The 14430-nt window shown below is 53.2% G+C and overlaps 4 protein-coding genes across 4 annotated transcripts; 2 read left to right on the plus strand and 2 right to left on the minus strand.

Moving 5' to 3' along the window:
- Positions 1 to 1349: 1349 nt before the first annotated feature.
- On the minus strand, positions 1350 to 3703 carry GMORB2_7723 (mitochondrial chaperone BCS1; the record flags this gene model as incomplete). The annotated part of the gene is made up of 3 exons (XM_035469688.1): positions 1350 to 1364; positions 1982 to 3409; positions 3458 to 3703. The coding sequence occupies 3 exons, from the start codon at positions 3701 to 3703 to the stop codon at positions 1350 to 1352; spliced, it is 1689 nt and encodes a 562-aa protein (XP_035320782.1).
- Positions 3704 to 4937: 1234 nt separating this feature from the next.
- On the minus strand, positions 4938 to 5397 carry GMORB2_7724 (uncharacterized protein; the record flags this gene model as incomplete). The annotated part of the gene is made up of 2 exons (XM_035469689.1): positions 4938 to 5129; positions 5245 to 5397. 2 exons carry the CDS (start codon positions 5395 to 5397, stop codon positions 4938 to 4940), a joined length of 345 nt encoding a protein of 114 aa, XP_035320783.1.
- Positions 5398 to 7731: 2334 nt separating this feature from the next.
- On the plus strand, positions 7732 to 8714 carry GMORB2_7725 (uncharacterized protein; the record flags this gene model as incomplete). Its single annotated transcript, XM_035469690.1, has 2 exons — positions 7732 to 7814; positions 8438 to 8714. 2 exons carry the CDS (start codon positions 7732 to 7734, stop codon positions 8712 to 8714), a joined length of 360 nt encoding a protein of 119 aa, XP_035320784.1.
- Positions 8715 to 11919: 3205 nt separating this feature from the next.
- Positions 11920 to 14319, plus strand: GMORB2_7726 (uncharacterized protein; the record flags this gene model as incomplete). Its single annotated transcript, XM_035469691.1, has 2 exons — positions 11920 to 12701; positions 12942 to 14319. The coding sequence occupies 2 exons, from the start codon at positions 11920 to 11922 to the stop codon at positions 14317 to 14319; spliced, it is 2160 nt and encodes a 719-aa protein (XP_035320785.1).
- Positions 14320 to 14430: the final 111 nt, after the last annotated feature.

The following is a 14430-nucleotide window of genomic DNA, read 5'->3' on the forward strand; positions in this document are numbered from 1 at the left end:
CCCTTCCCCCCTCTCTCTCTTTTTTCATATACCCACTGCCAAGAATAAACTAGTAGTCATACTATGACCTTTGTGCTCCTCTTCTACCTTGAGAGAAATAAAATCAACCCCGTTCGATCCTCCCGACATCTAATCAATCTCCCTCCCACCTTGGTCCCACCACACCCACCATTTTCAAGGCTCATCTTACTGCTCAGAACGGACAGACTCGGTTGCCGTAGATGTCCTTCCTCGGTAGTATATACGAGTACCTGTATGCGCTTCTAACGTAAACCCGTCAGATGCACCTAACACGGAGCACTCCGCTTTCGCTCTCCTCGTTACTAACTCCTTTTTGTCTTTTCTTTTCCTTTCCTTTCTTTTCAGTTCTTTCTTCTTTGCGCCTTCTGTCTGCAACTCTGTGTGTGTCTGGCTGTGAGGCGAGACGCAATGCAACACATCAAACTGACGAGCCAAGGTTCGATGCCATTTCATATCTGCTCGAGTCCTCATATAATTGGACAAGTGTTGATACCAAACTTGACATGACCCTGCGCTGTTCCCTCGTACGTATATGTTACATGAGCACATATCATTACATATACATAGCTAGTGGTGGTACTGTACTCTGTGCGTCTGCCATAGTACCTACTTACGAATCATCGCCTACTCTACCTCATCACTTCAACTTCCTCCTCCCCCCCCACCCACCTCTTCAGTCTCACATTCCCCCCATACGAGTACAGTCTAGTCCAACACTGTCTCTCCCTGTGAGACAGCGATTGCCTGCATGGCGGGCCGCAAAACAAAAAGAAAGAAAGAGATGGTAGATAAAACAAAAATAAATAATAAAAAGAAGAAGAGAAAACGAACGATTATGACGACATCTTCTCTCCCCTGAGCCTACCTGTACATTTTTCTATCCGTAATAGCACATCCTCACTGTCTATCAATCTTTTTTTTTTTAAAAAAAAAAAAAAAGAGAAAACATTCCCATCCTGATCTTGGCCCTTAATCTCAGCTGAAATCTTGAGGGTACTTTTTGCTTTCGTTCAATCTTGGAATCTTGATATGGGGATGAAAACACACAAGACAGCCCACCACAGTTTTACACAGAACCTCTTATCGATCCTCAGAGAGAGAGGGTGGGTGGATGGTAAGCGAAATAATTTTAACCCGGTCATCTTTACCGAGTGGCGAGTATTCACCCGATATAAGCACTATATACGCCGTGGACCGTGCGGCGCGAATTACAACATCTCTTACGTTTTGCTTTTGTGTGTTGAGTTTTCTTTAGAGGGAGAAAAAGAATGAGAATGTATGTTCGTAGACTGACATGCACGCACCTGCAGCCCACCCCGATTGCGGCATTACATTCTGCCATGCTGTACGGCGGAAATCCCCGCTGTGGATTCTTTTATTTTTTTTGTTTCTCTGACCAAGTGCGCCGATCGTGGAGAAGGAAGACAAGAAAGAAGAGAGAAAGAAAGAAAGAAATCCTCTGGAAAGAAATGCGGGTACTGTAGTCAGCATTCTCCATACTTGTTCACATGTCTCAACTCGTACTTACATGAACCAGAGACAGAGACGTGGTCCACGGCAAGTATTGGGAGGTCGAGTCGAATGACGTATTCATATATATATATTCGTCATGTCTTGCTGTATTTTGACCTTGTCGTTGTAGAATTGCGAGACAAGAAAGATATGGGAGGGGAGAGGATAGAAGATGAGAGAAGCAAGTAAATCCTCACCACCAACATCCCCTCCCACCTTCCCCTTTCCGTTTGAAGGTCCGCCCCCAATCGTCCTATCTTCTTCCTCGTTGTCGGCCTCATTCCCATTCTCAGCATTGCAATCTGAAGAAGAGGATGAGGAGGAAGCGTTTTCATTCTCGTCGCCATACTTCACACTCCCCTTGCTCTCCTTGCTCTCCTTGCTCTCCTTGCTCTCCCTGCTCTCCTTTCTCTCCTTGCTCTTCTTGCTCTCCTTGCTCTCCTTCTACTTTCTCCATGGCCACCCCCATCTTGCTCTTCTCCTTCCTCTTCTCCTTCCTCTTCTCCTTCTTCTTCTTCCTCTCCTTCTTCATCTCCTCCCTCCTCTTCTTCTTCTCCAGCTCCGTCTTCTCGCCCTTGGCTTTGCGCGTCTGCACGATCCACTCGTCCGTTGCGGCAATAGCCGCCAGGGGGTCGCGCTTGTGCTGGAGGAGGAGTCCCTGGAGTTCGGCCGGACTAAATTCGGAGGGGGGCACCTTGGCCGCAAACTGCTCCGCTAGCTCGCTGACCTTCTTCATCGTGTACTCCCTCGCCTGCTCCGGCACCTCAGTCTTCTCGGCATTGATAGACCCCTTCTCCGACGCCGTGTGGACCAGAGGAAGAGCCTCTCCCTCAGATGGGCCGTATATGGCGCGGAAGATGAGTGAGGTCATCTCGGCGTCGGCGTTGCCAAACTCTATACTCATATCGATGCGACCTGGTCGTACTAGTGCCTCATCTAGCTTTTCCACGTGTTTCGTCGTCATGATGAGTACGCGGCCCTCCTGGGATGCCACGCCGTCGAGCACGTTGAGGAGGCCAGACAGGGAGATGCGGCTCTCCGACGTCTTGCTGGCGTCCGGGTCCCGGGTCAGGTTGACGGTGTCGTCCGTCGCCATCGTCGCCTCCTCGTCGCGGCTGTGCGTCAGGCCAGCCGTGTCAATGTCTTCGAGGAGTACGATGCAGCGGCGTGGGAGGTCAGAGAAGAGCGAGACCACACTCTCGTCGGTGGTCGAAGGAGAGTTGAGACTGACAATGTAAATCTTCATCTCAAAGTAGCCCGCCAACGCCAGACTCAGCGAGCTCTTGCCCGTTCCAGGAGGTCCATGAAGAAGGTAGCCACGACGGTAAGGGATGCCGCGGTTCGCGTACCAGAGGCGCGTAGCCGGCCGAAGATAGTCGGCCATGTCGGCTATCAACTTTTGCTTCAGGCTCTCGTTGAGAATGACGGTAGCAAGTGGCCGACGGATGCGTGTCATGCAGCGCCTCCAGCCAGGGCCCCTCCAGCTACCCATGTTGCCGCGGTAGATGATGGTATTCCTCTGCTCCTTGGCAATGTACAGCTCCCGAGCCTCGGCGAGAAGGTCCCTGATGGAGTCCGGGGTGCGTCCAAAGCACGAGATGTACACCTCTTCACCGCGTAGGAGGCTCCGGCTGAACTTTTCGCGGTTCTCGCGGCGCTCAAACAGGAACGGGCGCCCGCGGTAGAAGAGAAAGTGGTTTCCGTATGAGGGTGTGCACTGGACCTGTTTGTGGGCGCGACGTGAGCGCTCGCCGTCCTCGTCGTCGCTGTCCTCGTCCTCGTCAAAATAGTCGCTCCACATGCCGTGAGCCTGCGAGTTGATGTTGGTGCTGGCGATGAAGTTGCGCGAACGCTTGGAAAAGCTCTGGTTGACGACCTAGGTCATGATGATGTTGTAGGCCTCGTCATCGCTGCGGATGCACACCGACGACATCAGGTAAGACGCCACCATCCTACTGGCATGCTCGTAAAGGTAGGACCACGACCACACCATGGTGCATGCGATCAGGAGCACGGGGATGTACAGATTGAGGTCGATGCCCAGGTAAGCGTGGATGGCTGATGAGAACATGGAGAAGCCGGGGATCATCGAGTCCAGGAGTGTCTGCTGGGACATTAGGCCCTGGGCATAAGGCACAGAGCCGTTTTCGGGACCGTCGTCGGTGTCCATGGTGCGCAACGTCGTCGGTGATGGAGGTGTGCAAGAAGAGATTGAGGATGTCGTCCTGGTGTGGTCCTGCCGTCAGGTAGGAGGACTAGACTCTCTACCTACCCATGCAGTAGAATTGGAAAAAAAAGAAAAAAAAAGGAGGGGACGATGGCGGATATTAAAGAGCTTCAAGTCCAAGCAGCTTTATCCGAGCGGTTCGTCAGGCGTCATCGGATCCTTACCAGACAGCCCTAGGCAGCGCACCTCCCACACCTCGTAGACCGCACATCACCATCAGAACGCGCCCCGAGTCCCGATTGACTCAGGGCGGCAGAAATCCCTACATGGCTGCACGAGTACAAGTGTGACGTACAGCGGATGAGCAGCAGTGAGAGCCGTATACCAGAGTAAGCTTGACCAACGATTTCCCCAAAGTCGCCATACGTCCCATGAGACCCAGATCAACACGAATCTAATAACGACAAGGCGTCTCTTCTTATACTTTCAGTTTTTTTTTCCCGCCACTTTTCACGTACCAGCTCTCCCTTCGATGTTCCTTGGGCTCCGATGAGGTGTAGTAGGTTGGAGTGTGAGTGGCTGTGATGAACGGTTGACGGTCATGCAGTACGAGTACGAATATGTGGGCGTGGACAAGGAACAGCATGACTGCATCATGCCGTGGTACTCGCAGTAATAGTTAGCAGTGGTGTAGAAGGCTTGGTGCAGTCCTGCAGTCCCTCGCACTTGCCACTTCCATCACTCTGACTGGGCTTGCCAGGTTCCTTCCCAACTTCCGCAGTCAGCACGGCTGATCACACCATAAATTCGGGCAGCAGCATGGGGCATCTTCGCATTTGATGCTTCTTTTCCCAACACACTCATACGGCGTATTCAAGTTCATCGACCATATGAGGATAGTCAAATCTATTTGAAAAAAAAAAAAGGGGGGGAGGGGGGCATGTATTCCTCCCTACTAAACAGCGAAACTGTGAGCTGGACCAGAAGCCGTGCTCCGACCTTATCTGCCTATTTGTCATGCCGGCGTGTCCTCATCATCCATCGGCATCTTCTCCCCTTGATGAGTCCCATCGTCAACCCGTCAACACATTATTATATTAGTCTCCAGCCATGTTGTCGTCAGCCATCCAAACGCACACACCACACACACATATACTGATTCGTGCAAATTCGTAGCCGTATGGTCTGTGCGCAGGCATCGAAGCCTATTCGACACGCAGGCAACCTCGGACATGACCTACTGGTCAACCGGGCTCGGCGGTGGTGTGGAATAGGAGGCGCTGGTGCTGGAGGTAACGACATCAGAGTCTCGGGGCTCGGGACGCCGGAACGAAGGTCCCTCCATGATAACGATGGCTTCGCGGCGGAGGCTCTCGCGGCGATGGAGACTCCCGCGGCCAGGACCTTCGTGACCGAGGGCGCTGGGAGGCTGAAGGGCTCGGAGTCGCAAAGGGCAGCTCCCCTGCGGCTGGAGGGAACCCTCTCCTGGGAAGCTGAGGGGGGGCGGCATGGACTTCTCTGGCGTCTCTGGGGACTTCCTTCACCCACGACAGCTTTGGTTCCCCCAGATACTTGTGCTCGCGATGGTCTCTACGCTCCCTCACTACCTTTCTCGTGTGCCTGATGCAATTGTAACCGGGCGGCACTCCCGTGAAGTAGATGGCCAGGGCCAGCGACAGTGACTTCTCCTTAGGCATCTGTGTGTAGCTAACTATCCGAGTAGTTGATTCTGATGTACCTTTACTTCTGCTCGGGGTTGGAGGCTTCGAAGCTATAGTGCGTCGCGGGAACCTGGAAGTAGATTGTGGAGACGAAGAAGAGGACGAGGATGAAACCCATCGGCGCTGCATGCTGCTTTTGTGCTAGGGCATGCACCTATAGTTTTTCTTCTTCTTCTTCTTCTTCTTCTTTCTTTTCTCTTTTTTCAAGTATGTTAGCTGGAATATTGTATATCATGCCTTCAACGTTTTGAACGGGTGAGGTCTCCGAAGAAGTCGGAAAAGTCTATATCATGAGGTGAAACCCGAGGGAAAAAAAGGCTGCATCAACCGAGAGGATAGGTAGCCTGTTATATATGCTCGATCTTGATATGACCAAGGCCAGCCTCGCAGACACACCCAACTGTACGACGATACACCAGACACTGGCTGACACCCATTCACGTTGAAGGACCTCTTTTGACACGGTTGAGTGAGGCTGTGAACGACAAGTGCGATGGTGATGAAACCGGGCGAGATGGCTCAGAGGGAAGGAAGAGAAGAAAAGAAGACAAAAGAGTCCGACCCCATCTCCTGCTGGCCAAGAAATAATACATGTACCAACCAATATGCAAGAACAACATGTCACAACGTATGTGGCAGGTAACTCGATGCTGCTTCTGTGCTTCTGATGCGAAGGCAGATCAAGGGAAGAGAGAAGCGTCAGTCCTTCTACCCGTAATTCGACGTCTCTCTCTCCCATCTGCTCCCACCGGCTGAGACGGGCTTTTTTCTTCTTCTCTTCTCTTCTTTTTCTTTCTCCTAGCATATTCTGCAAGGTAATGATACGGAGAAGACATCCTTAGTTCTTGTTGACATTTCGCAGGAACCTACTTGTCATCTCCTTCGACTGAGAAAAGTGCACATTCCGGGCAGCACGCAGACTCGATTAGAGAGCGCAGACAGGGGAGTAGAGAGAAGAGGGGAAGAACAGGAAGAGAGGAGGGAAGGAAAGGAAAGGAAAGCCCGCTCCTATCCATCGTTTGCCGTCTCTAGACGCATCTTATCTGGACAGAGAGGGTATTGTTGGTCACGTTCACACGCTCGTTGATTGAGATGATACAGGTGCTTTAGCCCCTTCAGAGGAAGGGCCGCGGCTGTTGTATTGATCTCTGTTCCTTCCATCTATCCAAGAGAGGATGAGGCCGTAGATATTATACCTGATCTGATGATGTTTGCCTAGAGGCCTGAGGATCAGATTTCGGACCGTAATAACCATTATGCCGCGCTCGCAGGTGCTTGTACAGACACGTATGAAGGGAGAACCAATAGGGGACCAACATTCAGGCCATCCTTGAGACGCGAGGTTCCTTCCCATCCCCCAGTAAGACTTTTTTCTGTCTTCCTAGATCGAGTGCTTGGTCATGCTCGGGAAAGTTTGGGCTATTTACTTTTCTTTCCTTCTTTTTTATCCCTTTATTTCTTTGCTTGTTCTTCTTTCTTTTCTTTCCTTGTCTTTCCTTTTTTTTCTTTTTCTTTTTCTTTCTTTTTCTTCATCTCAATGTATTTGCCAAGTATCAAGGTATTTGCCAAGTCAAAGAATCTGGGGTCGGACTGTTCTAGTCGCCACCCCTCTTTCCAAGTGTAGAAGACTACTGCCATGCAACTACTCGCATATGCTGTGCTGTCAGTGTGCCGAGAAGCTATCTGTCACACTCTCCTTCTTTAGTTGGTTCCGTTGCCTTCCCTGGTGTCGTCGCTGCAGTGGCCCTTGCGAAAAGCGCAGGTGTAATTGTAGGCTATTGGTCGGTGCCCCCCCACCCCTTCTTCCTTCAGGGACAATGGAACAATCGATCACAATCCCTACACAGAAGGCCTGCAGAGCCAAGGCTAGCAAGGCTGATGGTTGCACAGGAAATCTCAGACACGCAGGTTATGCTGCTGTGCTGTTATTCGGGATGAAGCACGAGAGGAGGGGAAGGGCAGTCTATGCTGGAAGTACACCACTCCCCCAACATAATGCTGCGTCGTGACATCGTGATACATCGAGCGCCTCTCCCTACCATGTTGACGTCGTGATACATTGCAGCTTCCTCTGTTACGAATTCATGGCTCAGCGGGATGTTGGGAGATGAACGATCTTTTTCTGTCTGGAGCCTATTTATTTAGCTCTCACCACTCCCTCTTTTCTGCTTCTCTTTCTTGACTCTCATCAGACATGGGGTAAATCCTTTTTCTTCTTCTTTAGTTCATGTTCTTCTCGTTTCACTTCGTTGGTTTCTTTGATATTCACTCGTCGTCAGTACGTTTCGTTATTGTAAGTCCTGGCCGAGCATGGCACCCAAACAGATCTGCCTCTATGTCGTGCTGTATGCCCAGGGAGGTATACCTCTGACGGGAAGACTAGAGGAAGGATCGTAAGTTTCTCTCCTCTTCTGTCTCCCTCCCTCTCTCTCTCTTTATCTCTCTCTTTCTCCCTCCCTCCCTCTCGCTCGTTGGACGTCTTCTATTGCGTTTTCAGCAGAGTTTCCTGTTGACAATGAGTACAATGTAGCTTCCACTGGGCTCTCATGACAGGTCCCAGAGAAGAGATGCCATTCAGTCAAGGAAAACGATACCACGCCGTTCAGAACAATCGAGTTGTGAGAGATGTCAAAAGCACCGGCAGTGGAACCGGAACCGGAAGTGGGGGCGGGAGAGGGGGTGACTCCCTCCCGACCCAGTGTGTGTGGGAGTACGAGGAGCAGCAGATATTCATGATGCCTACCATGTCGTTGCTCGTCAGGATATACATTGGCGAAGTGAGGGATATGGACAGGCTGGAGGCCATCATCAGGATGACTCCGGTTGGGGGGAAGCAGCAGCTCATGCTCCCTCCTACCCCTCGACTTGCTCACCAGCCTCTTGCTCAGCCTGTCCAGCGTGTAGCCCAGTCTCAGCCTGCTCAGCCTGCTCAGCCTGCTCATCCTTTACAGTCTGCACCTCAGCAGCGGCAGCAGCAGCAGCAGCACTATCCCAACGGCCACGGCGGCGTTCCTAGAGTAGAAAGCGGTGCGGGATCAGGGAGGTCAGCATCGGCACCAGGAGGAGGAGGAGCCCCAAGCGTTGCGTGGGTAGGCGAGGTTGTATCGTCCGTTCTTCAGGATCCCAGGGCCATCTGGACAAAGCCCGGTATGGGATGGGAGCAGGTCAAGGATGGGAGTCTCTGGTATCTGGCTTGGAAGAAGGTCAATCATAGGTTCGATGACAGGGGGCAGTATGATCGCAGTAAGGCGGCGACGTGGGATATGGTTCTCGGAGCAGAGAGGACGCCGTGAACACACCCACTCACTCACACTCGGCACTCACACAGGAGTCGAGCTACAGAAGACGATGGTACAAACTGGCTTTGTCACTGCAGGTGGCACGTACGAGGCGCCGTCTACATATGCCATCCGGTGCTGTCGATCAAGGCCGTACTCCCGTCGTATATACGAGGACACATGACAGAAACGAACCGAATGAAATAGCATAAAGCGTGAGCGAGTGAGTGAGTGAGCGGGCGAACGTGATTGTGAATGATTGTGTGTGCGTGTATCACTTTCCCTGTCCCTTTGAACTGATTACCTAAATACCAAACAGGAGCGTGACAGAAGGTGTTGTGTTGGGATGGTCGGACTGTTTCGTCTTTTTGCTATGTGGTTAGTATTTAGTTACTATCCCGTAGTCACTACTTAGTCATATTCCGACCGGAGAGCAGGGGGGTCAGAGCATAGCAAGGTGTGGTCAGACTCAAGTGCCGAGATGCTCCATAGGCTAACTTCACCGGCCAATCGGCGAAAGATGACCCGGGAAAGATCAAAAACATGGTCGACCACGGTGAACGGGACCGGGAGCCTAGAGCGGACTTTTTCTGCCGCACGAGTAGAGGTGATGACGGCAGCGTGATTCGGCGTCGCGTTTCGATGTACGAGTAATACATGTAGATGCAGGGGTGGCATGTGGTCCGATGTATCAAGAGGAGGTGGTTGTAACTTGTATGTAATAGCACACGTTCTGTGTATATTGGTCATTCTCAATTGATCATGGATCGGTATGATGGAGTAGTACAAGTAAGTACCATTATCCCGTGAAGGTGATGAGGGAAAAGGTGAGAAAAGAGTGTGCGATATGGGAGCACGTGACTTGATAATGTTTGATGTGTAATCATTGCACAGTAGTAGCAAAGAATACGAGTACATGTATTGGGGGCATGACATCGTTGCATGCACAGAAAGAAAAGGAAAATAAAGAAGGGAGTATATTCAAATGATGAGAAAAATACGTCGTATTATACACGGATACACTTCATAACATCACTTCTTATATTAGAACAAGGCGCAGTTTAGCCATGCGGGTTGCAGGAGAAGAAAAGAAGAGAGGGGAAAAAAAAAAGGATTTTGCCCAACGAGCTTGCGCCAACAGCCAAGGGTATGTGACGTATGATTGGCTGAATGGAGGACGGAACGGGTATCCACTCTTCTGTCTGAGAGACTTGACTTGTTCCGTACATGAGCAGGAGTGTTAGAAGGGGAGATTGACTGCGACGATGGAGATTTACAGGAATGTTCTGACTTGGCATTTGTGTGAATCCTTGGTGCTTCAAGTCTTTGTGTGTTTGTGTGTGTGTGTGTGTGTGTGTGTGTGTTGTGGTTGCGTGTTGGGTCATCGGCAAGAGAGAGAGAAAATTGAATGGGAGAGATCATGATACGTACACATAGTAATATATATACTCGTATATAATACCAGGTGATGATAGAGGAGGAGGAGGAAGAAGGAGTGGAGAGGCCTCCGTTCATGTTGTCTCATGTGCATTACGAGGATTAATATGGTGATTATTGCGGATATCCGGACTCGTAAAGAACAGGCTCGTATTATTGTGGAATAACACTAACAGTGCTGTCCCCGTCTTTTTTATCATTCAAAAAAGCGCCGATGACTATCTGAATAGGAAGACGAAAGAGAAAGAACAATGGCGATACCCGATGAAATGCTCCGATCTGTGGATATTCTTGCATCGGTTGGGGGCGATTGGTGTAGTTTTTTGGCTCCAGCTTCTGCTTTTCGGCGGCGTGGCCGGCAGCGGCGGGGAGGTTTTAATACTACATCTAGACATCCGTTGCCCGTACGCTGCAATACGCTGTATTACTCGTAATATTACCGGTACGGTAGTGCTCGTGCTCGCAGTGTATTACCGCAGGTCCCGTAGTGGTTACCTCCATGTCCGGAGTCTGGAAGAGTTGCAAGGAATTGAGAATTGAGAGGAGGAGAATTGGATGTGAGAGAGACCAGAACAACGCCCCTCCCCTCTGCTCCCCCCCCGGGCCCCGGCAGAGAAATCCCGTCCTAGGCAATCTACTCGCCAAGACTGTATTAACAGTGGAGTTTGGGTCTGGTCTTCCTGTTTTATTTTCCTTGGACTTCATCAGTGCCTGCAGTCGGTAATAATTCTTGCGGTGCAGGTAGTTTCCCATCGCAGAGGATTCCATGCTGGTCTCGTTGCTTGATTTCAATTCCACGCATCTCCTGCCTCGGCCAGCAAGTTACCTTCATGGCGGCTTCAGGTCCCACTGCTAGCGCACCCACGGCGCTGTATTAGTGCTGGACGATTTGGTCGTCGTACAGGTACAGGTAGGCTCTACGACTTTTTAGCGTATCCCGGCCTTCTATGGTTTCCCTTTTAGGGCTGTACGTCACTGTAGAGTTGGGCGGGCGTCTACGAGAGGTACCTGTAGGATGTGATTACCCTCTGAGGCAAGTTCCATCGACAGCAAATGATCCGAAATAGGCCAATCACAATCTCCCTCCATCCCTCTACCATCCACTTTTCTCAAGTTCCACCAGCCGATGCACCTGTGGCTGAGGTGCTGGCTGGGGAGGGAGGGGGGTTAGGGGAGCCCACTGAAACTTCAAACCGCAGACATTGGAGAACCCACCACTGACCACTGATTACTGGCCACTCAGGGCACACCACCCGGCACACTCAGCCTGGCCACCACCACCCCCCCCCGTATTGTCTGTCTCTCTCCTCTCTGTCTCCCAATCTCCCTCGCTCTCTCCCGTTCCTCTCCTTCGTATCTCCCTACTCACCTATTCAATCTCTCTCAACTCTCTCGCTTAACCTCGACCACCTGCCCCCCCACACACGTGTCGATGCCGTGTATCACGAACAACGTATAGGGGAAATCCCAGTACATTTTCTTTCTTCTTTCGAACCGACCGTTGAACCCGCCACTCATTCTCTCACGACCAACGTCAACCCTCCCCGCGACCGTGTACTCAACTCGTGAACTCATCCCCCGAACAATACGGCTTGGTTGAAATTCGCATCACCACTTGAGACGGCCTGAACATAACCAATCCCGCTCGCCGTGTTGGCGGCCCCATCGAGGTCGCCAGAAGTCTTCTCATGCTCCCTCTGTCCCCAGAGGTACACGCATAGCAACACCCTCATCGCTCGACAGCAACGGATACGATAGCCGCGCAATCCAAGCCTTGCCCATCATGGACTCGTCACGCAACAGGTCAAGGCCGTCGTCGGCAGCCACTCGCCGTCAGCAACGTGACTCTGTTCGGAGGAGGTCGCCTAGCGTTGTCTCCAGCGCCTCACACGGCAGCCGCACCGAGGAAAGCTACGACCTGGAAGAATTCCACGTCGCAGATGGCTTTCGCCCGACCGATGAGTCTTCCCAGTCCGAAGGCTCTCCACGCATACCGGACCAGTCAGCACGGCAGCCGCTGTCACAGGTCCACACCAACAACTCCTCCACAAACTTCCCCGCTCCTCAACAACAGAAACAGTCCGACACCTTCGCTACAGACACCACCCCCGAGAACGGCATCCGTCCTCGCCCCTCGAGTATTTCCAAGTCTCACCGTCCCCATGAGTCTCTCACACTGCGCAACGATGGCTCCAGCGCCGGTGCCGCCAACCGCGACGGCCCCGTACAGCTGTCGGCGGCCTCGATAGCGGCCACCGGCAGCGCCGGCCCTTCTCACCCCTACAACGACTACGTACAGGGGACCAGCACCGAAGCCGCCGCTGGCCCCACCTCCAACTCCCAGAACGCCCGCCAGGGGGACTACAGCGGGCCCTCGAGACCGACGCACCCCTACAGCCTCTATCCCCAGAGCACAGAACCTCTACCCGACACCACCGCTGAGGCCATTCCCGTCGGTTTCGCTGGACTGGGAGGAGGCTATCAGCGCCAGGTTGGACCCGACGGGGAGTCGGGCGATCTCATCGGACCAATGGGCCACCTGGAGGAGCTACCCCCCTACACCAGGTATCCCGAGCAAGCCTATGTCCGGGAGCATTCCGCCCAAGAACCTCCAGGGCCCACCCTCGCCCCTATCACTGTCACGGCTGCTGCTGCCACGGCTGCTGCTACGGCGGCCGCTGCGGCTGCCGCTACAGCCGCCGTCGCCACCGCCGCTACGGCACCAGCCAGGTCGATCTCTTCGGCCACCTCACCCCGCGCAGCGCAGGCCTCTACGAGCATAGACGCGACGCCCGCACCTCGCAGTCAGAGCCCACACGGTGACGAGGCTGCTGATGAGGGGCAGAATGGACTGACGGTCACACGCTCAGTGCAGTCTCGTGGCAGCCGTGAAGAGTCGGATTCTACCAGGTCAGGCTCGAGTGACGGGCCGAAGGACTACGAAGAGCAAGATCCGCGGAGTAGCATGCCCAAGTGGAAGAGGAGGGCCAGGACCAAGGTGCTGGGCATCATCCCCTGCTGGGCCATATGCCTGCTCGTCTTCGCCCTGTTTGTCGTGGGTATCATCATGGGCGCCGTGCTGGGCGTCCTCCTGGCCGGCCGGCCGGACAAGAAGCCGAACTCTCAAGAGAGCCAGATGAAGGCGAAGCTGTCGTCGTCATCGGATGTGGAGCCCCTAGACAGCCTACCGTCCTACGTGCAGGCGCTGACTACGGGCTGCTTTGACCTGGAGCCGCTAGACCTGCGCGCGGCGCCTCGGACGTGCTTCCAGGAGCCGACACAGTCACGTTCGTGGAGCTGCGACGTGCCCCAGCGCTACTACACGATCGACATGGCCAAGGACCCGGCCGCGCCCCCAGTGGCCGACTACACGATGCGCCTCAAGCTGGTCAACCAGACGGATCGGTCTTACTACTGGGGCACGCAACCACCCAACATCATCTCACCGGCTAACCTGCAGCTCGTCAACGACACGTTTGAGCAAGACAGGGGACCGGCGTGGTGGTTTCAGATGCCGTACCCGAAGAAGGTCCTCGTCCCCGGCAGCAGCCTGTCTGCCGACTCAAGCAGTAGCAGCAGCAGCAGCAAGCGAAGCATCGCCAAGCGCAGCGACGATGACTGGGACGCGTGGACCTCGGTGATGCTCTCGTCTACAGCGCGCTCCTCCTCGTCGGAACCCGGCCCTGAAGACGGCGACGTAGCCTGGCTATGCACATGGCCCAACGTGACGATGGAGGTGTTCATCTATCCCAACCAAGACAGCTCTGTCTCATCGTCGTCGTCATCAACGACGACGACGACATCGTCAGCCGCAGCCGCGGAGTCGACGGGGTCTACATCGACAGACAGCACTGTGCAGGTACCAGACAACGTCCCCCCGTACCCCAAGGTGGTCAAGATGCTCGAGCGACGACTATACGCGGACGACGACCAGGTGGCGGCGGTGTGCAATCAGATCCGCATCACGGATGGCGGACGCAACAGCGAGAATGTGCTCGATGACTCCGGCGAGCCCGTGACGATCAACATTGCCGAGAAGAAGAGCTCATACGAGGATCTCCTCAAGCAGCAGGAGCGCAGTCGCCACCCGACCAGGAACGTGGTCGATGAGCACGAAGCTGGACTGTATCCTCGTGAGACGGTCGAGTTGACTGATTGCAGTTGTCTATGGTGGTCTCAGTGATTATCTTTATCTTATCCTTCCCATCCGCTCTTACCTACTTTTCTCTTTTCTCTTTTTTTTTCCTTCGAAAACTCTCTTTTACAGTCTTTACTGTATGTATATTTGGCCGCG

The sequence above is a fragment of the Geosmithia morbida genome (assembly GCF_012550715.1).
Source record: "Geosmithia morbida isolate 1262 chromosome Unknown scaffold_9, whole genome shotgun sequence".
Taxonomy (NCBI): domain Eukaryota; kingdom Fungi; phylum Ascomycota; class Sordariomycetes; order Hypocreales; family Bionectriaceae; genus Geosmithia; species Geosmithia morbida.